The sequence below is a fragment of the Myiozetetes cayanensis genome, unplaced genomic scaffold (genome assembly GCF_022539395.1).
Source record: "Myiozetetes cayanensis isolate MyiCay16 unplaced genomic scaffold, myiCay2020 scf18, whole genome shotgun sequence".
Lineage (NCBI taxonomy): Eukaryota > Metazoa > Chordata > Aves > Passeriformes > Tyrannidae > Myiozetetes > Myiozetetes cayanensis.
Window position 1 is genome coordinate 11,321,247 of NW_026087389.1, and position 23,833 is coordinate 11,345,079.

Genomic DNA, 23,833 nt, shown 5'->3' on the forward strand with positions numbered 1-23,833 from the left:
TGACAGCAGACAGTGAATACTGGCTGGCAGGTCTTGCAGTTCAGTAAACAATGCAGAGATACAAGTGTTGAGCTGATGAAGGTTACAGACCTGTACGCTGCTTCTGGGCTATGAGAGCTACTACACAATCAGCCAGCAAGGGCGTATTTGCGGCTCAGAGAGTGCTCTCTTCAAAATCTGGGCAGCATAGGTGCAAGGTTCACGCAAAGGCCTGGGACTGTAGTCAAAATGACAGGTGGTATCAGGCAGTCTCACTGCCCTCAGCCTCCTCTCCCTTCCCCCAGCCCTCTGCTGAGCTGAGCGTGAACTTGGCACCACGATGGGTCAGGCTGCCTGCTCCATAGCATTAGACAAGCTGCCAGGATCTGCCAGCAGGCTTTGTCTCTGGTAAATTCAGAACCAGAAAATAAATGCAGCATGGAGAATGTCAATTTTAAGGAATCTGGGTTGATAGCATTAGTCTTTGTACCATCTACAATTCAGCACTTTTTTTTTTTTTAGATTTTATTTTTGAATCTAAACAAGGATTCTCAGATTGGAGAGTACTGCCAAGCCCTGAATAAATCCCAACATTAGAGATGCTGTGGGTATAGCAGCTCTCCCCGTGAACTGAATCTGCTGACAGTATCTTCAGAAAAATTAACCCTCGAGTGCCACAGGACAGGCTCTGTGGCATCAGTTTCAATGCTCTGGGAAATCTCACCTTGTGGTTAAAACCGGTTACTCCTATTCATGGAGTAATACTGATGAAGGGTGGAGTAAAGCATGGGCTTAGAACAGCTTAGAATGGCTGGCACAGAATAACATGTCTGCATTGTTGGTGAAATGGTCAAGTTTCCAGGTGCAATCCCAAAGATAAATTCAGCCAAAGGACATGTAACTACACCAAACTAGTCAAGTGGCTTGTAATTCCCTCACATATGATTGTTTGTTTTCCATCCACAGCCCCATTCCTCAGCAGTTCTGAAAGCACGCACTTAGCATTTGGACATAAGAAAACACTATACAGTTGCAATTTAACCTTTTTCATTCTGCTGCCTCATCCCTTTAAATATTGGTGAGATATTTTATTCTAAGCTGCTCTCTTCACTGGCTGAATCTTCCTTTCAGCCTGTGAAGAGCCATTCACAGTAATGGGTTTGCATTCTTGGAGCTCAGGGCTTTTCATCTGCAAGCTCTCTGGAAGTGGGTCAGCATCATGTTGGATTTTGCCATGACTGACCTGAGATAAACCGAGGTGAGGTGTTTTTCCTGAGATCCAAGACACATCTGTGGCAGAGCCAAGTGGGGGTTTCCAAACACCTTCTTATGTAGTCTGCTACTGTGCTATAGAAGGAGCCACATCCTGATCTGAATCACACAGGATCCATCACAGGACTAATGGAAGGACTACCTGCAAAAGTTATCTATGGCTAAAACTGCTGCTCTGTTGAAACATAACAGACCACAGGCCAGACCAAAGCTATGTGAAATCCAGGAAATCTTCAGAAATATAAGCAAAAGAGCTTTTCTCATTTAGGACACTAAAATTTGGCCAGAGCTGTCACAGACCAGGCCATGCTGCCATCTGAGGACTGGCTGTTGGTCACAGAAATGGCCTGATGAGTTCTCGTTTGATGTCTTAGTGCAGTATGAAACTTAAATACCCCCACTGTGACTGGTTCTCTGACAGGTAGAATGCACAGAAGACTTCAAAGCAGGCTTCACATACACCTTCAGGTAAGACTTCTTCCAGATGGCCTTAGGTTTTGTGAGACCTTTTGCAATCCTCATTTTGTTATTATAAAGAAAGAAGATGCTCCAGGCTAAAAGGAATATTACTGGAATGCTAGAAAATCTCATCTGGGTTGGAGAATGAACCAGAGGCTAACCAGATGTTCTGCTTTACTTTACTAATGGGCTCAGAAGTGAAGAGGATCACACTGCCAGAGGCTTTCAATTATCAAGAATAATTTCCTAAAATTCTGAAATGATTTTCCCAAATCACCAACCATGATTCTTAGTTCCCTGTGCACCCCTTTATCAGCTCAAATGATGTCTTCTTCTCTACAATAGTAGTTCAAGATATGTTAGCTTTTTACTGAAATAGGAAAAACAGCCTTAAAACCTGAGTCAAATCCTGGCCACACTGAAGTTCGTGACATTTAGGTACTGCCTTCAGAGGATGCAAGCATGTGTGTGCAGCGGCACAGAAGCAATTAAGGCTCAAGCAACAAAGAAATAAATCCCCAAACCATATAAGAATCACATTATAAACATGGGTTTAAGTTAAAGGCATTCTGAAATGAAAGAGAAGCTGCAGTGCTGTGCTGGGCATGTACACACTGGCATCATCCCTGAAGGAGTGAGAGGCAAAGCTGAGGGCATCTGGCACTCAGTATGAATCAGATGATGCCTCAAAAGGGGAAGGAGAGGGAGAACCAGGAAAGGTCCAAGGGATGTGTAGTAGTTAAGTGAAAGGCATCAATGTTAACGCCTGCCAGGCTCCACAGACAATGTGTGAGACCAAAAAGACCCCAGTGCAGGCAGCAGTACGCTGGGACAAAAAGTGAGGAGCTTCTAAGAATCAGAGGAGCAAGAACCTGGAACAGCCTGCTCAGCTGGAACGGTGTTTGCTGGCAACAAAACCTGGTTAAAAACTGAGCTTTAACCATTTGTGAATAAGACAAAAGGATGCTATTTGTGGGAACAAATGCCTAGATAATGCAGGGAGTGTCTTCCTGCCTGTGCTGCTAATAAGAGTATGTTTTAATAAACAAATAAATGTCCTCTTTTACATTCAAAATGAAAGTGCAATAGAAGAAGCACAATTAGCTTAAAACATGAGACACTGTAACTAAATATGTTTCTCTGCAACACCTTTTGGTTTATTAAAGAGGGAAGAACTTCAATATGTGAATTGACAGAGGATTAATTTTCCCACTGTTCACTGACTATTTTGCTTCTGGGACTTGCTGCTGCAATATGCACTTGTTTGCAGTCACTGCCAGGGAACATTTTTGGTTTTTTTTAATTCTCTCCATCTTTTGTTATAAAAAATATGTCTATTCATTTTAAGGCTTGCGAGACAGTCCATTAAAAGGTCTGCTCATGGTCCGTAACAAATAGAGCTGCTCCCAGGAAAACCAACAGGGTTAGTTATTTATGGAGGAAAACCACCAGTTGGAATAAGGCAATCCAGCCCTGGAACAACATGCCACACTTTATGAATGAGCAAACAAACAAACAACGAACATTAGAACTACGAAGTATAAAAAGCAGAATACGGGCTGCTTCTGCATCTCTGTTTTGTCAAGTGTAACTCTGGTCCCAACCCTTAACCTGATGTAAGAGCTTGGGCCGTGAAGGAACATGAGGCTGGGGGGGGCTGATGCCTCACAAGGAGCCTGGAGTTGGATCAGACCCTGCATCAGCTCCTGGCATTTCACACTCTGCCAACACACACAGTGCAGTAGGTTTGACTGGAGCAGGCCCAGGGAATCTGTTAACAGCAAATTTTGGTGAAAATTACACTGAGACTGACACAGTTTTGATCAAAACACACAAATGCATGCAGCCTAAGTGAGCCTTCCCATGACTTCAGACCACTAGTTATAAGGAAAATCAATTCTCTCACTGCAAGTTTTGAGAAGTTTTGCTGCTTTAGTGAATCATTTCTCCTGATACTGTGGCTGTTCAGTTGAGCAAGAGCAATTTTATTCATCAGTTTCCAGTGTAGGCAGGGCACAAAGAGCATTAAAAATGAAGATGAAATGGCAGTTTCAGGCCATTTATTGACAGGTTACACACTTTATTTTTCTTTGTAAAGCTGCCTGTCCTTTGGTTTTGTTCAGTGCAAGTGAGAGCTCTCTTTGCATATCACACCCCTCGACAGGTCAGTGCTGAACTAGGCACTAACCTGAGCTGGATGGTGCTCCTTTGAGTCCTCTTATCTATCTAAAAAGGTATTGAAGGAAACTAAACAATATTTTAATCCAACAAGAGTTATATACACAAAATAATTTTTTCCTTAATTTTCAAATGGCGTTCAGTAACTTGAAACAGTCATTTGTAACTCAATAGGATGACAAAGTCCACATCTGCATGAAGGTACATTTATAGGTGAGGAATCATCAGTAATTAGCTTCAGAATCAACCTCATCCAAATTAAACATGTCTGACAAACAATAGGAAAGCTAGTCACATTAATGAAATGCTGTTGCTATGGAAAAATTGTCCCTATAAAGGTGAAAATAAACACGCTTCCTTTTTCTCATTGTGCAAAAACATCAGAAAGTATCTCCCTGAAGATGAAGCTGTTCCTAAATGTAGGTACCATTAAAGTCTGTTTTAAGAGGGTCATTTGTTCACCCATTTCAAAGTCTTCTGTGCTTTGTTTTTGGAAGCAACATCCCAAATAGTAGCAGCTAGGATGCTCTTTAGCTCATAAAGAATAACTGATGCTGGGATACATACAGTGATTATCTAATTCAAGCCCCTACTTCATTCAATCAGGTTTTTCAGGGCTTTGTGAGGGGGGTTTGAAATATTCCCAAGGTCAGGGATGTCCCCACCTCACTGGGTCCTGCTCCAACCTTTGACTGCCCTCATGGTGAAAACACTCTTCTTATACATAACTGGGTTTTCTCACACTGTGACTTGTGTCAGTTCCCTCTCATTCCATCACCAGGCTCCTCCAAGATGAATCTGGCTCTGCTGTCTCCACACGCACCCACTGGGAACTTGTAGACAGCAGTAAGATCTCCTCTTAGCTTTCTCTTCTAAGGCTAAATAAGCCCAGTTTTATCAGCCCCTCCTCGTACATCTTGTTCTCCAGTACCCTAATTGTTTTAACAGCCCTCCTCTGGCCTTGCTCCAGTATGTCAATGTTTTCCTTTTACTGGGGAGCAAATTGAACCCAGCGTTTCAGAAGTGGTCTCCAAAATGCTGAATGGAAGACAATAATTGCTTCTCTTTGGTTGCTGGCTATAATCTTTCCAATACAGCTCAGTATGTGATGGCCTTCTTCCCCAGAAGGTCACACTGTTGACTCAAGTTCAACTTGTCTGCAGTGATCCCTGGTCCTTTTCTGCAAAGCTGCTTTCCGTTCATTCAGTTCCCAGCCTTTAGTGCTGAATGGGGTTACTCCACCACAGAATGCTGAACTTCACAAGTGCCTTTGTTGAAACTTCACAAGGTCCCTGCCAGTCCTCTTCTTCAGCGTGTCAGGGTCCCCATGAATAGCAGCTTTCCAGCATATGCTCAATTTCGACCCTGTAAACTGACTGGAAGTGGCCTCCATCCCATCATCCACACCATTAATGAAAAAGATTCATTGATAATATATGCAACACTGATTTTTTTTTTTTTTCCTTAAAGAGTACAGATTCTTCTAAAGCTTCTTGGGGCCAAAGTCCTTGATGACATGAACTAATGTCCTGTCATGGAAGTCAGTAAAGGAACAAAGTATGAAATGAGTTTGATGTCTATCCAGTAGCCCCAGAGAACAGACATAGCAAGCAACATGAAAGGATCTGTTCTCTCAGTCTTCGCTCTAATAACCATCTGGTCCTTGTCCTTCCACCCTCAACCATCTTGCACGCAGACGTACGCCTGCAGCCTGCAAAGCTGGTTATGGAAGAGCAAGTAAGCTGTTGAAAACATTACATGAGGTTGCCAACCTTCCTTCACTAATAGGAAATGCAGTTGCAAGTTGAACCTGCTTGAACTTGCTGTCTGACATGGTGACAAGGTTATTCTGGATTTATCTGAGCAACCTTGAAAGCAGAATTTGACCCTTGCTTTGGGGATTAATTTAAATAGGTAAAGAGCGAGTACAGATTACAATTACACAGAACCTTAAGAAAACAGAAGCAAAACAACAGGTTGTAAAACAAACTGAGCTGAGTTCAGTCAGGGCTATTTCCCCTTTAGTTTCTCTTATTCACCAAAGTGAACCTTTTGTCCAAATAAAGGATGTTTTATTCCTGATTATTGGGACCACTCATCCAAAATGCCTATCACTTAGCCCCAACATTATCAGCACCACACACAGACTCAGTGGCCCACTCCTCATTATTGCAGAGGGTATCGCTCATCAGGGAGGCAGAATTGTGGAAGGGGAACCAGAATGGCTCAACCCTTATGGGAAGAAAGAAGTCTTTTAAGTTTCCTGAATGAACGACATGTCTTTCCTCTGTCATGCAGTCTGTCTGTTAACAGTTAACGGTGACAGGTCGAGGAGCACGGTCTGGACAGTGGCCAGAGCTGACAGCCCCACGCTCAGTCGCTGTGCTTAAAAGGGAGCACTCTGTTCCTTCTGCCGCCGTGTCCGCTCTCACTGGGACTGTTGTTCCAGCCTCACGCCTCCTTGTGTGAAGGCCAACAGCAAGGCTTTGTTCAAGAAGCAGCTGCTGAGAAGATGTACTATCCCATGGAATGACCCACTGACATTTCTCCCCCTGCTCATTAGTAAGCAGTGAATAATTAGGAGAACTGGGACGGATTGCACGGCCCATTTCTTCCAGAGTAAAAGGCCAGACCCTCAGAGCCCAGTGTGCCCCAAAACAGATTCCCTCATGAAGTGGGCTTGCAGCAAAGCCAGAGGAGCTGGCTCTCTAACACCTTCCTCTCATCACCTGATGGAGCGAGGAAAGAGAACAGCTTGTGCCAGAAGGTGGATGGGGCATGACTGGGGTAAAGGGAGTCCCAGCTCCTCTCCCTTCAGAGCTCACACCACAGCTCTGCTGAATGACAAGTGAGCTCAGTTCAGCCAGGACCCAAGCCAAAGGTCCTGTTCAACTGGATGACAATGTTGATGTTTATTTAATAACCCGTTGTTACAGGGTGGGTCTACAGCAGTGAGGAAATGGTTGAGGAGCTGGGAGGAGCAGAGTAACTGGGAGAACTGAGGAAACCATAACCATTCTTTTGCAATCTCTACTGCAGCCCAACATTATCATCTAGTGATGTCCACATACAGGGGTAGTGATGAAGGAGCATTTGCATTGTCTTTCCCCCATCCCAACAATGCCTGCATCTGGCTCTGGGTTACAGCACAGAACTTACCTGCCTGTCTTACATCACTGACTGTATCTCAATTAAATCTGACTTAAAAATAATAACTGGTCAGATAAACTAACAGATTGCTGGGTGCAGCCTGGGTGTGGTTAGCATATTTTATTAGCATACAGCAGATAACACTACACATCTGATTCCAGGTGTTCTTGCTTCTATCATCTGTGCTAAAGATGACAGAAGCTCCAAACTCCCTTGCCTAAAAGATAGGTGCAGGACCAGGTTTTCCTTACTTTTACATCAGCATGGCTCCAGCATTACTCTTGGGAAGTCCATGAAATAAAGTCTCATCCCCTGAGTGGAGCAGAGAGGAAACAACTCTGAGTATCCCCTGTGCTTTTCCTAACCCAAACATTTTAAGCAAAATACTCCACTGCAGCATATGTGTGCTCCATCAGACACATCAGCTGTGTGGAGCCTCACTGCCTCTTTATTTTTAGTTTGCTGTGGTCTAACTGCTTCCTGGCTCGAGAGCGTTGTTTCATCTGCCTTCACATGACAAACAAAATAAAGGCTGTACTTGCATTTTCAAGTCCCAGCTTGTGGCCTCCTATGGAGCATGAGACACTGCAGGTATTTGCTTTTTACCCAGTTTCTTTCTGTTGTGTAGCTGCTCCACTCAAACGGAAACAGGGCTGACTGCCCTGAAAGATGCCATGTGGTGCACACAGAGCTTCAGGACTGTGTGATCCCAGTGTGAATGAAGGGTGAGTGCTGAAGTGACAGATTCACTGCTGAAATTACTTCACCAGAGCAGGACCAGGCAGTGGAAGTCTGTAATGAGCTTTTCAAAAACAAAAATAATAGTGTGCAAACCTCCGTTTAATAAGACCCATCTCAAAGTGCTTACAACTGCCTGTTGTGCCACAAGATACTCCCCTTGGTATACTCACTGTATTATGATACAATTACAGGCACATTTCAGCATCATTATGTTATAGGAGGTGTATCCAGAGCACTTTTTCCTACATGAGCTGTGGTCCCTCTGGGAGGTACCATCTCACAACCACTGACAGAGCCCAAACCCATGCAGCCATCTGGGAGAAAGCAAGGGAAAATACACCATCCAGCTGAAAGATTGGGTTCAAGAGCTTGTCCAATACATGGGGAAAGTTGCATCTTAGCAGTAGGAATCATTTTGCCTACAGTTTTCAAGAGGCTAAAACTGAATGACCTGGTTTTCTCAGCAAGCTGTCAGTGCTGCTCTGAGATCCCGTGCTAGAAGGCCAGTCATCACTCCAGAAGAGCTGGAGGTGAGAAACAACTGGTTTCACTTTGACTGGAGCCCATTGGTGGTCAGCAGGCTGGTCTCCCAGTTCATCTCTTTAGATGAGAATCCTCAAAACCGAAGCAGAATTAGAGAAGGAAGGCAGAACTAAGTTTACTCACTAGCTATTTGTTTTATAGGATGACTTTGCTCCGAGTTCTCCCAGTTGTCTCACTGCCTGAGGAATTACATGGTGTACTGCAGTATCTGAACTCTCACCCTGCAACTGCGTGCTGTGGTTTCACCTCCTGCGTGCCCTGCACATGCTAAACATTCCTCACCACTCCCTGGAAAGCAGATAAGCCTGACTGCTACCTTTGTTCAGCATCTGGAGAAGGAAAGGCAAGGCAAGGTTTGGGACTGTACTGAACATGGAGTCAAAAGAGGGATAAAGTGGCAGTGGCAGTGCTCTGCCAGCCAGGACAAAGAGCCATCTCCTCTGGGATCCTGCTGAGAGGAATTTATAGTGGATGATTACAAGAGAGAACAGGAGAGGTGAGGCAGACCAGGGTGACTGTTCTCTGGTGTATCCCCTCAATTTCCATCTCTGCCCACATCACTGCTTGCTTCTGATGCCACAGCCGTGTTTAAGACTCAATGTTCCCCAGGTTAAAACCAGAGAAAGGATGAATTCCAGGCAGGGCTCAGAGGTCCATATGAAACTTAACAAAGATCAAGAGGCAAGGAATCATTTAAGTGTTCCCTTATATTCCTGTTGGTTTTATTCTGTCATGAGTTTTCAATCTAGCAGTTTCCAGAACTACAAGAACAAAGATTTATGTCCATACACTTGCATCACGGTGGAACAGGTTAATCACCCCTTAGCAGCTCTCCCTCCACTCCAAATCAATTATCATAAAGGACTGAGAGACAGACAAGACAAGATAATTTGAAGACAAAAGGTCTAATTTCTCCACAGGGAACATACTTGCAAAATTTAACCTGAAGCTCTGAAGAACTTTCTTCTTTGCTTGGCAGTTCTCACTGCTGCAGCAGTCCTCATCCGATAAACACAAACAGGTTGCCAATCCTCAGATTCAAATCATTAGTAAAAACATTAAATGTTTTTCTGACTCTTGAAGAGTGGGGTTTTATGCACAGGGAGAGAGGGGAACTCAACCTGACAGCTGGGCTCTGACTTTCCTTTTTGCCCTCACAGTCATTACCCTAGTCTGTGAAACACTGCTTTGGCACAACTGCCATCTCACTGCCTGCCATGCTACCCTACCACAGCACCTCAGGTCCAGGACAGGCAGGTTTAGGACTTTTATTTTTGCATGGGGTTGCAAAGCACTATAAATTTTTTCCTGGGAGAACAACTTTCAGAAAAAGCCCGTGCTAGTGCTATATTCTCCTTCCTACCCAAGAAGAGCAAGGATGAGTGCAACAGCAGAAGCCCAACTGCTCTGAGCAAGGCTGCTAGTAGGGTTCAGGCAGTGCAACTTTGTGTGTGCAGGCAAATTCTAGTCCTGTGTGAGGATCTTCCTGCTGCAGGGGACATGAATGAGAACAGTATCCATGGGGAGAGCAGTTTTGCACTCCTGCAAATGCTAATGTGTCCATACTCATGGTTATGCCCAGTAGTGCATATGACAGATTCTATTTCCCAGCAATGTTCACGTATCACACTGAAGGCCAGGAGCCCTCATCTGGAAAAAATAAGTAAAAATGCCCACAATCCACTGTAAGCCTCCTGTCCAAGGAAATGAAATGAGTGTATTCTTTCCTATGGCTCTGCAGAAAAGCAGTTCAAACCTTTCGTGTCAAGTGCAGTAGGCTCAGCTGGAGGAATTGGAAAGAGCAGACTGCTGTGGTGGGTAAGCAGGTCCACACCCAGCCCCAAAGGAGACGTTGTGCTGCTCCATGAGCAAACCAACTCCAAATACTGCTTGCCAAGGCTTTCCTGACTCCATTCCTGGAGATGGCCCTAAAGCCTGCCCTATCATAACATCAGGGAGCGCTGCTGTCCAGAACATTCCCTCGTGCTGATGTGCATGAGCTCTTACTTCGCACTCACAGTGCTACTTTAATTCTTGTTCTTATTAATGCTGACATCCTTCTTGGTCATTTTCCCCTCACATTTGACCATGCTTAGTCCTTTTTAACCTCTCTGTGTAGATCAATCCTTCCCAGTGCTATGAATAAATAAAAGCCTTCTGTTCTCATCAACAAAATGGTCTTTTAACAGTTGCAAGAACAACACAGCAATCACTTGGAAAAAAAAAAACAAAACAAAAGCAGCTAATATTTGATGCATTTAAAAATCTCCGCTCCAGCTATTTTCTACATTTTAGAAATAAATCTTTCTTTAAACAGAGAAAGCAGTGAGAAAATTAGTGGAGAGTACAAGCACCAGTGGGTGTCTGAGAGGGACCTGCTAACCCATCAGAAATGCTCACCACACACAAGGCACCAGCAGGGCTGCTAAAGCAAGCTGAACTTCAGTTACAAACATCTAAGGAATGTGAATAAGCTGTTAGAGCTGCAACCTTTCCCTCTGCTTTGATCTGACATTAAACATAACTCAAAAGTGGGAAATTCAACAGCTTCAAAGAAGGTCAAAGAGTCAGAGGTCTCCATGTACCAGGACAGGTAGAAGGTTTATTCCACCTGGAGAAAGCAGGAGGTTGGAAGCGAATCTGATGGCTAGGGAATGCTGCCAGGTTAGGGCTAAGTATTGCCCCTTCCTCATCTTCACATAACACAGCCACAATACCTGTAAGAAGCACCACCAAGTCCAAGTGACATAGAGGGCTACTTTCTACTACTGTTAAAAAATGTAAGAGAAAAGTAAACACATTTTTGTGACCCCTGCATCTTAGTAATGAATTCTGGACTGCTATTAGTTGACATTAGGGCTTTTGAAGGTGAAACTGTGATTGTTCTGGGCTCTGGCCATGCAAATGCAACCATAGACCTACATTAGATCTCAGCAAATGAGATGTTATAGGAAGAGAGAAGAGGATAGCTGGAACATCATGTGCTTTACCAAGTGAAAATGCTTGGTATGAGAAAACAAAGCCACACTCTCTATCCTTTATTCTTGTTTTCCTCGGCTCTCAGCTTTACAGATCCCTAAAAATACTGCTTTATAGCTAAAGGAGCTGCAACTCGGCTGACCGAACTTACAATATCACTTTAGTTTGATGAATCCCCACAGGTATTTCTTCTAAGAGAGCTTTCCTAAACTGACTGCCAATAACCTAATGTGCTTGTCTACCTGTTTTTTCTGCCATCAGAATCTTGCAAGAATAAAGTAATAGCAATATAGAAACAAAATTGAAAACGTGAGGTGTCATTTCAAAGTACCTAAACTTCCAGAAAAATACCTGACCCAGCAGCCTTAACTCTGCCTTCATGAGGCTGCATGCCAAGCAAACCCAGAAATCCTGGGAAACAGTTACCTGCCTGTTAAAAGCACCATATAAGAGACCACAGAAAAAAATGCTGTATTACACAGAAATTCCATTTTCCTCTTTCATGGGATTGATATAAACCAAAGCCATTTAATAATGCTAGATGTAAGGTAAGGTTAAGAGGTCTTCTGGAATTCAATTTCCACCATTACCACGGAAAATTTCTAATACATATCTATGAGGTCCAGCAGTCTTGTGATTACAATGAAATACCCCAAAGAGTAAATGTTCAAATCTTGACATACTAAGAGAATTGAGCCAGTGATACCTTTTACAGGGCAATAAGGTATGAAGACACAAATTGGGGTGAACAGTGTTATACTCTGTGAAGTACCAACCTTTTTGCTGAAGCCCTGAATAAGAGGAAACACCAATGTAGAGCAGCCTTTGGCAAGATTTAGAGCCACTGGGTAAGCTCCTACAGACTCAGTAATAAAAATGGAAATTATTTCTCCGTCTTTTGACTGAAGGATAGACACAATATAAATCAGTCAAGTCACGCATATTACAGCCCTAGTAACTTCCCAACTCATTTGGGAAATCATGCTAGCCACACTGTGGAACTGCATTAATGATCTCATGGATAATGCACCTGTACTGGGAATTTTATCCATGAGAATATCAGAACCAGAATAAATGTCCAGGTCAGGAAATCTACACTGAACTCATATGACCAAGAGCCACTGTATGAGATGGGGAACAGACAGTTACTATTGTGCTAACACAATGGAATAATCAAACACTGCAGGAGATCTGGTGATACCCAGCATATCTATGTCACATCATGGAGCAAAGACCAGAAATCTGCAAGCCAGAAGAAGCAGGGACAATAAGTGTACATGGCCCAGCATCGCCCCAACCTACGAGCTGAGGGCCAAAGGGGTGTTGCTGGGTTATCCCAGCCTTGCACACACTTGGGCTGGTTCCTCATCATAGCTGAGCTGCGTACAGACAGCTCCGGTGTCTCTGCTGGACTATGGAGATGTGTCCAAAGATGTCTGTGATGTCTCCGTGCCTTGTTCCAAGGCTGCAGCTGTCTAGTTGCATCCATAAATGAAAGTTACGCTGACATTTCAGCCTCCCCTCTGGGATCATTTAGGACATCAACCTAGTCCCACTTCCATAGTGGATAATATCACTTCACCCCCAAGAGGCAGGTAAAAGAGAAATAATCCCTTACTGAGAGGTTAAAATAGCACCAGTTGTAATGTCAAGGGCGAGACTGAGGAAAACTCAAGGCAAACAGGGATAGATTTAAAAGATTCAATACGCAGATCTTTACAAAGCAACAGATGATCCCTTTCGCATTTACGTCTAGTTGTAAATATTTTATTGACTCTTCTCTCAGTGCTGAGTAGCTTTAATGGCATTTACTTCAGTAAAGGCCTGAGTTGCTGTAAATCAAGTACAGATTTAGGGTTACTCACCATGGTCATGGGCAAACACAAACAAGTTAAGTCCTGTCAGCTTCTGGGCCAAGTCATCGTAGCGGCCGCAGTGCTCCCCAGCGCCATGAGCGATAAACACGAGGGCCCTAAATGGAGCATCAAAGTATAAATCATTAACGTGGCGATCAACCCACAAAGGCTTCAGAGCTGCAAGTGAAACCAGCATATTCAATTCAGCAACAGCATTTCAGACATCAGCAAATACAAGGCAAATATATAATGGCTGAGAGGATTTGAACAGAGAACACTGTCATCCTCCACTGATCTGAGCCACCGTAGTTTATTGAAAGCAAATGTGAGTGAGTCCCTGAGCTGGATAACTCCAGAGTGTCTACACTCTCCTGTAGTGTAAGTGTGGCCATTTATTTCTTTTGGAACTGGTATTTCTCTATGGATTCAAATACAAATATTGTCCTTAACTTTAAAACTTGCAACATTGTCTGATGCTCCAGAGCACCTCAAGATGAAATTTCAGCAAAGAACTTTGGTTGGACTTTGGAATTTTATCTTTTGACCCAACTCCGGTAATTTTACCGTTTCAGTTTCTTCCCCCAAACAGTTGCTTCACTTTCATGATTAAAGTGACTCTTGCATAGCTACTGTAATGCTACAGACAGAGATAATAAGAAACCACTCTACAGACAATTATCTTTGCAAGTACTTATCTTTGAAGATTCTAGTTTTATGAATAATGCTTTACTTTTCCTGGAATGGCATCAAGTGAGAGTGACTGAACTTGAACAAACCTCCACAGTGTTTTTACTAGATAAAGTTTGTATAGACTTGGACTAGAACTATAGCAGAAGTAGCAATGAAATTGCAGAAGTTTTGCTGGATTTGACAGGTGACTATTTAAAATCCAGCTTTAGCAACATAAACATAGCTTGTTTGTTTAAAAGAACCATCTGTCATTCCAACATCAGCAACCACAAAACCATTTGAAGGCTACAAGTTTGACATTTTAAGTACATGAACAGTGAAACACTACATGAACTGACAACATAAAATAATGACAGCATTTAACAGCTAGTGAATTCCTCAACTTTATTTTGACTGAGGTGTTGAATACCTTTTTAGACTGTATTCACCGCAATAAACTGAAATAAAATCTTAATACATTTAAACTTTAAAAACATGATGGATGATGTAGAAACTCCTGCTCTAGCACTTTGATTTGCACCTGCTTCAAAGTATTTGCTCAGCTAGACAACTTGAAAGAGTATCCATTGAAACCAGAAGGATTGTACAGAGCAGCACCACAAAAGCAGCAATGCAGAGATGCTCTGGTATCTGTCTAACACCAATTAGCAAGGGTGAGGTTAGGTCATGTACCATATTTAACTTGCTGTGCCTTACAAATCGTCTTAGTGTCACTTAGGGTTTCAAAACAATCCATGTGGAGCAGTCATTCCTTCCTTTGTCATCGTCCCTGGTCAAAAGGTCTGTCAAGTCATCTATGCACCTAGCAGACAGACTGATTTTAGGAGTGCAGGGTCTATTAAAGCTCCAAATACTGAAGAAATGGAGACATTGCTCATTCCACAGTGGAGAATATTATCTTTCTGCAGCAGAGGAATCATAGTTTTACGTGTCCCACCTCTCCCAGACACAGGTAGCCCAGCAGAAATGCTGCAGCCAGGGTTGGAAGAGTACATCATCTTTGCCATACACCTCCTTGGCAGCTTCCCTGCTCAGTATCTTACTTAAGCCCTCGTTTACTCTTTAGAGGACCTGTATTGGTTTCTGCTCACGAGGTACAGAGATTAAGGTGTAACTTGGCTGAAGGAATAAAGCCCTTCATTTCTCAGAGAAATATTATTTGAATTTATGCACTGAATGGCATCAAGTGAATGAAACCTAATGGGAAGCTGACAAAGGGATCTCTTTCAGGAAATTCTTGGTTATTTCATCCTCTGACAACAAAGCCCTCGTTTTGCTTTCATTCACACTGATGCAGTACCATGACTTTGCCTGTCAGCATCCTCCTAGATGCTCAGAGTCCTCATTTGCTGTGAAACCAGTGAGAAAAGAAAAAATCTCAATGCTTCAGAGAGGCAAGGTGTTCCTGTGACCTCTCCTCTCACCTAGCACACAGCTGCCAGAACTGAGCAGAACTGAGCCTTTGTGCACTGCAGGGAACAGACCTGGGTTATTATTTGTCTGCAAAATACTGAGTAAAATCCCTGACCCTGTTTGCGATTTAAGAGCCCTAAGGATAGCAGTTGTTGAGGAGACTTAGATACTTTTGAAAGTTTTGTCCTATCAATAATCATAAACAAGAAGTAAAATTTCCAAATTGTTATGGTGAAATAAAAGTAGCCTGTTCTGTTGTTCAATAAAAAGTGAGAGTAGCTTTACTGACTTAAAACTAGGTCATATCTACACAGCTCTTTAGCTCCAGCTTTCGGGTCTAAGCACAGAAGCCAGACATTAAACACAGTAGCTTGAAAAACTGAAATTAGTATGAGTATCATCTGAACAATGACTGAAAGATCTGGCTCTTTCACTTAATCCTTCATTGTCCATTACAAAACAAGTTTAGATTTGGCAAATAATACCTGAAGGCAGTATAACAAATACATGGCTCAATGTATTTTCACTAGGAAGCTGCCTGGAAAATGCAATGAGTGCTTAGATTGACTGACAGCAGTTCTTTACTGTAAGTAAACATTTTTGCAGACATCCCTGCTCTGGAATCACAGCGTGCTCCTTCCTTACCACAATGGCTGGAACAACAGAATATCAGGGATTGCTTTCAACAGACTCATTCAAAATTAATACAGGAATCCTGCAGGGCTTAAGATTTTGCAGGACTGCGGTGCCTCTGTGTGCAGCCTCAATGAGAATTTTGTTTAAAAAAGGTCTGTGTATTGGCCATGTATCAAACTGGTAGTAGGGAGAAATTTCTTCAATTCCAGCTCTTGCAGTTGTGCTGCTGAAATCATTGGAAATTTGAACACATCAGGTAGAAAACATTGTGCACAGCCTGCAAAGCTTTCTGTTGGAGAGTGACCTGTGCCTGAATACACACTAATTCCAGTCTCCCTGACCACAGACACGGAAACCTGACGTATCTTTGCATGCTCCAGCTGGCTTTGGCTGGTGGAACTGTAATTGCTGAACATCTCGAATTGGCATTACTTTGGCATGTGTTCAAGAAAGCACCTACTCACACAACAGCACGACTCCCCCACGCTCAGCAGGTGTGTCTCCACACAAAGCCAAGGTGTGAGCTGAGCATGAGTAAGTGCCCACGCGCTTGCTCTCATCCAACTGGTGCAACAATTGTGGCTATTAAAGGAACCAGTTTATTGACTGCTGTTTACAAAAGCAACAGATGGTTTTCACAGATCCCTTGCCCTTCCCATAGCCTTCACCACCTCCTCCTCCTCCTCCTCCCTCCCCACCTCAGGTTTCTGCTTCCTGGTACTGCACAGCTTGGCAAACAGATGCACTTGCTTATTGCAACAAGAAGGTAGGACAATATTTGTCTTTTTCTGTTTAAATCAACTGCTGGTTGTATTTAGTTCTCTCCCATAAAGACATGATGGTATACAACAGTGACCAGTCTCTGTTGCCACACTCCACTGTCCTGGCCACCCATCACTGGTATCAGTCCCTCCTATGTTGCAGCTGTGGCTTGCTAAGCCAGTACACTATGAAACACTGAATGTCACACCTGCAGTTGGTGCAAGGCACGGGCAAACGCCCTTCCCTGAATCAGGGATGTTGGGCATTGGTGGAGGTCAGGCTGCAACACAAAGCCAATGCCAATGTGCAAAAATCCACACGAAAACATTGTCTTTCTGTCCTGCTTCTCGAGGAGGTCACCAGTTGATCCAAACTTTAGCTGTTTGCAACCTTCCCTATTTCTCCCTGTAATTTCACATGCTCTAATGTTTCTCATCTTGTGTAGGAGCAGCTTGGCAGGGCAGGGTGGTGTTTCGGGTGCAGCTTTATGTACAAAGGAGGTAATAGGTTTAGCAGTTCTCACTTTCTTTTGTGCTGGACAATGTTGCCCAATCTGCTGTGCCAGAACAATTGTTTAGAGATGCAATTCCACAATCAATCGCAATCACACACGAAAGAGCCTTCTTGAACTTGCTCTTGAAGAGCAAGAGCCTTCTTGAACTGAGGCTCAGTCGTTAGAAGCAAAATGAAAACACTCAGAAAGTCTGTTGTGCTATGAAACCTTGCAAGCCAGAAACACCACTCAGCACTTGGGTCCTGTTGTGTGTAAGACTCATGTTCTTGCTTTTTTTCAACAAAAATCATGTTGAAACTGAACTAAACAAAGGAGGTCATGAGCAGGATGGTATGACTTTAACATCTTGTGCACTCTGGGGACAGAGCCACTACTGTGGGATCCTGTGCATGCTCTTTTATTGTCAGAAAATAACCCAAAACAGTGGGACTAGACTAAAGAACGGAAGACAAACTTCCTATGACTGCATATATGAAAAATGCTATCTTTTCCACCTCATTCAAAAGCATCCCTCTTCAGAACAATATTTAAGTAGTTGCTTAACCTCAGGAAACTTTCTTCAACACATGAAAGCCAACAGGACTTGCAAAGTACAAGATGAAAGTTAAAAAAGGACCTAGAAATGCTGTTCGGAATAAGGATTGATTTAATCGCATGCAGAAGTGATTTCCTGAATCGAGTCCTTGCCACTTAAGCTAATACCATGTTATTCTATGTAAGGCAACCATGCTTTTCGTTTGGTCTTATGTATGTTGTTATCAGAACCAGATCAGCTCTAACAAAGAACATCTGACTTGAGCAGTTTTGAATACTAGACACTAAATTCCTGAAGTAATTTTTTAAAACTGACAGGAAAGCTCTTAGCCAGTTAGACTGCCAGAAAAATGACTGGCTTAAGTATTACATTTTGTTGTTTTGAGTTGATTTATCAGTTCCTTTGCAGCTGAACAATTAACCTTTATTTATCAAAAGCATTTCACTAGTCACATTTTCTGGACAATCAATTGGACAGTTGCTCACAGATCCTTTAATGTGTTAAAAATGCAATACTATGTGTGTATTTTGCTTCCAAAGTACATTATAATGGGAAGTCACTAAAAGGTGTGCATACTTGTGTTAGCTGGGTGACTGAGCCTCACTGGCTACGAAGATTAGTTATCTCTCACATAATAAGATTGTGCATTAAGCAGCTTGTAACTTTGTTGGAGTTTAAGTGTCAATCTAATTTTCTACCTTGGTATTTGCTTAAAGATTACCACTGAAAAAAAGAATTCAGCTAATCATTTCCAAGAACATGTAGTGAAGAATGACTTTTCTGTTCACTATCAGTGATCTTTTCTCTGGAGGCCTCTTCAGCCCCTTTCGGTGTAAGACCTGAAGTTTGGAAGAGGGATGTCTCTGTATCTGCTTTTTGAGTCAGCTTTTGCATTTTCTTTTTTTTTCCTGAGGTGATTTGTGTCACACATGACCCTGATAAAACTTGGGCTATGGGCAGGGAGGACAAATAGCTATGACAATTTCTCTTGTGTTGTGCTTAGCCAAAAGTTCAGCCTGGTGACTCCAGTTAGACAGGAATATTTATGGTGGAGTCAGGTGTGTCCCTTCATGCCATCCTTCCGTCTCTAGGAAACATCTGAGTTACGTCCTTCTGGGGGTCAAGAGGCAAAGACTTTGCTCCCAATTCCAATCCTATGCCAAGGAGGCATTACATCCAAGGGCTTCGCTTGCCCTCTTGTTCAGGTTTTTTGAGAATTGCATTCTTAGTGTCTGCCCTCCTGGCCCACAGCTTTGTCACGCAGGTCTGTGATCTGGGCAGCCACCTCTTTCTTCAGCTGCCATTGAACACTGTTGTGTGAAACTAGCAGTTCTATAGCTATTTTTAGCAACTCAGGGGAAAAAGCAAGTCAGAACGGCAATAGCCTGGAGTCGAGTCTCTATCAACCTTCTCTCAATATCACAGACCACAGAGCATCAGCATGGATGTCTCACAGAGCTCAGAATCTGCAGGAATTCACCTCTTTCAGACACAGTGAGGTTAGCAGTGGTTCACGAACGTGGTAGTTAAACTATGAAAATCCTTTAAGCACAAGAGATTATGCCAAAGGAATGTGCACTACGTCACACTCCACAATTTCTGCTTGCCTTTAGAGAGCCTGTGGGGTTTGAGGGTTCTGCACAATGGTGTTTGACATGGTTTAGTCCAGTCTAGCAGAATCAATAGCTTCATTCCTGCCCAGACTCTGAACTGGCAGCTAAAAAATAAGCCTCTTCAGCAAACTCTGCTTCCCCATTTCTTTCCTCATTTCCTCGGGCTTGAAGTTCCCATGTAAGTCTGTCCGAAGGGGCTCCTGTCAGTGAAAGCACCACCTTACTGTCTTACACCATCGAGATTTTTGGCTCAGTCTTAAAATCTGTGCCTGCTGGTATAAGCAGTTCTCTTGGAACATGTCTGCAAGCCTACTCTCATCACACAGCTGAAAATCACAATTCCTCACCAGCACAGAGTTAGGAGGGCACTTGAGAACTGCCATGACATTCAGGAGTAAGCGTAAGTTCTCCAGAGACACCACAAAGTGCAGACACCATTAATCAATGGAGCAGAGACAGAACTGGGTAGTAAAAACATATTTCAAAACAAAAGGTTCAACAGGATCTAGACAGAGCCAGCACAAAACAATGTGGAGAAACAGTTTACACTGATTTATTGTAGCTTTTCAAAATGTAAGCCCTCACCAAGAATAACTCAGGAGTTGTCTAATACAGCGAAAAGACAGGAAGGAAACTTCAGGTGGGGGTGGGAGGGAAGGAATTATTGGATCCTTGAAACTGCATAACTCTGGATAAATCTCTGGTAAGTTAACATTTGAGACCAGCTGTATTTTGTTTCAAGGAAGCTTTGAAGTAACATTTTAGGGGACATGAGGCTGAGATCAGAGTTGAAATGCATGGAGTGTAGCTTAAAACTCATGTGCCAAATCTTCCCACCCCTTTCTTGAATAAATCTGAGGAGGAGGGATTCTGGGGTTACATTGACTGCCTGGGGGAGACACTCCTCCACTTTGATATCAGAGATAGGATTTTCCTTGGCAAAACTGACTGCCAGACCTGCTGCTTTGAATCTATAAGGAAGACAAGATCCCTGGAGACACTGTCAGCCCAGGGTTGGAGCTGCACTTTCCTCTTGCTGCTGCCCTTCTGCAGAACACAGGAATCCTTGAAAGAAGAATCACAACTTCTGTTTCCAAAGAGGGAAGGTGTAGGCATTGCCACACACACAGGACTGAGGAAGGGATGACGCTGGGGGAGCCTGGGCAGAACTGCCCCAGGACCTGACTGTGAGGAAGGCTGGAATTGGACATCCTGGTCCTGTACTTTGCTCTGCTTCAGCCCTTCCTCAGTACAAGGGCTACAGGAGAGATGAAATGGAGGTCAGATCTCCCAAGGGGAGCTACAAGGATAGATGCACAAAACAGTCAGTGTCTTTCTAAAAAAACTGTGCAAAGCATTGCTTAAATAGAAGACATCAGCTGCAAAACTGAAGTCAATCTGAAATCACACCCAAAATTTTTAGAACAGTTTTAGGGTGTGAAGGAAAGGTATGCAAAGAAACAAAATAGTTTCCAGTACAGATCCCCTTGGAAATCAGGAAAAAAAAATACTTCTGGTTAAATTTATTAAAAATTCAGTTTGACTTGGAAGCAAAGCTACTGCAGATGGAAGACGGCTGCAGGACCACCGCTCTCAATGGAGAACCAACAGATAGGGACTAAGAGCAAGAACAGTTTTCACAGACTCCCCCTCCTCTTTCATGGACTTGCACTGAACCTCCAATGATTTCCAAAGGGACAAAAATTACCGTTCAGCCAGTCATGTAGCAGTTTCTTCTTGAAATCAAAATGCAGGCACTGCCTGGTGAGCCAAAGCCTTGGAAAAAGAAAGTCCCGTGTAATGAGACAGACTGTCCTTTCCAAGCATGAGAAAGCTGCTGTTGAAGGGCCAGAAGCTTCTTCTGCACAGTTACTATCACCTAAACTCAGCATTACACTCTAGTTCAGTACTAGACTCGTTCACTGAACCAAAAAGGGTTGGTTTTTTTTAATATAAAAGTATGTCTCTGCTTCAAAGCAGCTGTGCAAAGCCAGTTCCTTTTCACTGAGTTCACTTGCAGTCTTGGCACATTCAGAACACTGGCACCTGTTCCAATGATAAGTCACTACTGGTGCCATAAGTTCATAGCCTGACAAACCCAGCTCAACCCTAAAAGACCAAGGAGGTTTCCTAGAAAGGAACAAGGTGTGCTTCGTTAAGGGATCAACTCAAGACATGTAAAAATGCTCCCTGCACGGCATCCCAGCCCCATTTTGACAATTTAATCTCACCTTTTGGCATAGCACAGAAGATGGAAATGGATAGCAGTATGCCTGTATTGAGGTGAGGAGTTCTAGATGAGCCTCTGCAGCTTTCAAATTATTGTAAATGGAAATTATTGTACTTAGTAAAGCCATCCCTCTGGTTAGGTCCACAAAAGAACTTGGTAACGTTCAAGTCCTCAGTAACACTCTTGTTTGTTTGGTTATTTTCAAATATTTGTTAAGAAGGGCTCCTGGTTTGAGGCAAACAATCAAGTGCTGCAGAGAACACTACATGTAAATGTTAAGCATCATTCACTAAAGCACTCTAAGACAAGTCTGCAGACTTCTTCTGACTTCAGTTTTTTCACAAGGCATTTCTGATGGAGGACATCGCTATTGGTCTGAACCTGGGCACACCAGAGGTGTGCAATCCCCCCGCAAAATTTATGTTTTCTTAAAATGTTGTCCATGTTTTATTCTCTAGCCATGACTCTGATCACCTCCAGCCTCAAACTGCTATTTCAGGGAGCAGATGGTACAGAGAATTCATGACAAGCAATACTGAAAAAGTTATTAAAGGAAGAAATCAACCCATCACCTCAGCACCTGTGCAAGGAGGAGGCTGAAAAGTGCACACTTGGCACAAGGGGGTCAGAGCATTTCCTTGCAATAAAAACCTGCATGACTGAAGTACTTTTATCAGGCAATTTGGGCTTATGTGGGCAAATCTTCACTAGCTCAGAATCACAGAATGGTTTGGGTTGAAAGTGACCTTGAAGATCACCTAATTCCAACCCCCCGCCACGGTCAGGGACACACTCCAGGAAGAGAGCTGTGAATAAAGAAGGACCAAGAAAGGAGATGACACTTGACCTGTTCTGTAAACTCAAAACAGTATATTATTATTACTTTTTAATAAAGCACCGAATGTGCAATTCCCAATTGTATGGCAACGGTTTAAAGAAAAACTTCAATTCCCTGACATACTTAGACCTAACAGTACTGTTTGTAGCCAGGCAATTCCACCCATAATGTGCAACCCTTGATTGCTTCCTGCACTGAGTCAGTTGCCAGTTTTATCAGCAGTCCGCTGTGTTGGCAGAGATCTTAACTGGTTATCCTTAACTAACTGACAAACTCATTAAAAGTTCAGATGTCACAGGTAACACGAGTCCAAGTTGCCAATCTTTTTCTGTGTGATTTTCCAAAAGCTAGGATGGAATTATCCCGTAAACTTAGAGACAGAAACTCGAGAATTGATTTCCTAATCATAAAGCGCTTATGTATATTTTAACATATTTTGAGATTAAACACATTAATTTCCAATGAAATCTTGGCACATCCCAGAGCTGCACTTCAGCCCTGCCCAGCTAGAAGAGGAATCTTTACAGTAAGTCTTTACAGGCTCTGTCAAAATCAATATCAGCAGCTATTCCTCTGGGAAATCAGGAACGTCGCAGGCAAAACGTTTGCCAAGGCTCTGAGCTTGTTCCAATTAATTTACTATTCCATGTTTGCTGTAGACCTGAGGTAGGAAGGGAAGTTGAATGTAAGCAGTTAAACATGAGACAAGGAACGCTGCTGAGACAGTGATCGCTGCAACATAGGCTTTAAAGGCTGAAATGTTTATTCACATTTTGAACCAAAGTAAATTTAATCACAGGTGAGGTGCAATGGTTTACCTACAGACGACTTGAAAGTTAACTCATTTGGATTTGGCAGCCATAGGCTGAAGTCTGTATCCATTTGTTATTTCTTGGCTGCGCTGACTAATCTGTGTGTCCAAACACTTCAGCTACTGAAGGTTTGCTTCCAAAAATGTTCTTTCATTTCTAGCACCTAGATATCTTCACCTCTGGCAGTGAGGGCTGCCATGCTAACATAAATAAGGAACCTACCTGCCATGAGTTTTAACCACTGTCCTATTGATTTGCTCCCAAAAAGGGCCAGATGTAATAGCTTTAAGCTCCAAAATGTGAATGGGGTCCTGGCTAGCTTGGGGTGCAAGTACTAAAATAAGGATGAGTGGTAACAATGAAATAAAAGAGTATTTAGTTAGATAAATACTTGGCTGCAATCGCTTTAGCTACAGGCAAAGAAAGCTAAAGGCATGTGGGATGTCTTTTCTGCAGAAAAGCTTAAAATAGAAAAGGAAATCAATACTCATTTACAGTATCTGGCAGTCACTGAACCAAAACATACATGTACACCTACAGATGAGCAGAAATAACAACATTTATTTAAACCACAAGCTGTTATTCTGCTGCAGAAATGCTGTGTTTTATACGGAGTGCTTCACCAGAGGCTGT

The 23,833-nt window shown here is 42.9% G+C and overlaps 1 protein-coding gene across 4 annotated transcripts in view; it reads right to left on the reverse strand.

The window, feature by feature from the left end:
• MGLL (monoglyceride lipase) overlaps positions 1-23,833 on the reverse strand; it is a 102,833-nt gene that overhangs the window by 27,085 nt on the left and 51,915 nt on the right. For all 4 annotated transcript variants that reach the window (XM_050312626.1, XM_050312627.1, XM_050312628.1 and 1 more), the window contains one exon: positions 13,167-13,273. In XM_050312626.1, coding sequence (XP_050168583.1) covers positions 13,167-13,273 — 107 coding nt within the window. The remainder of the gene's footprint in view (positions 1-13,166; positions 13,274-23,833) is intronic.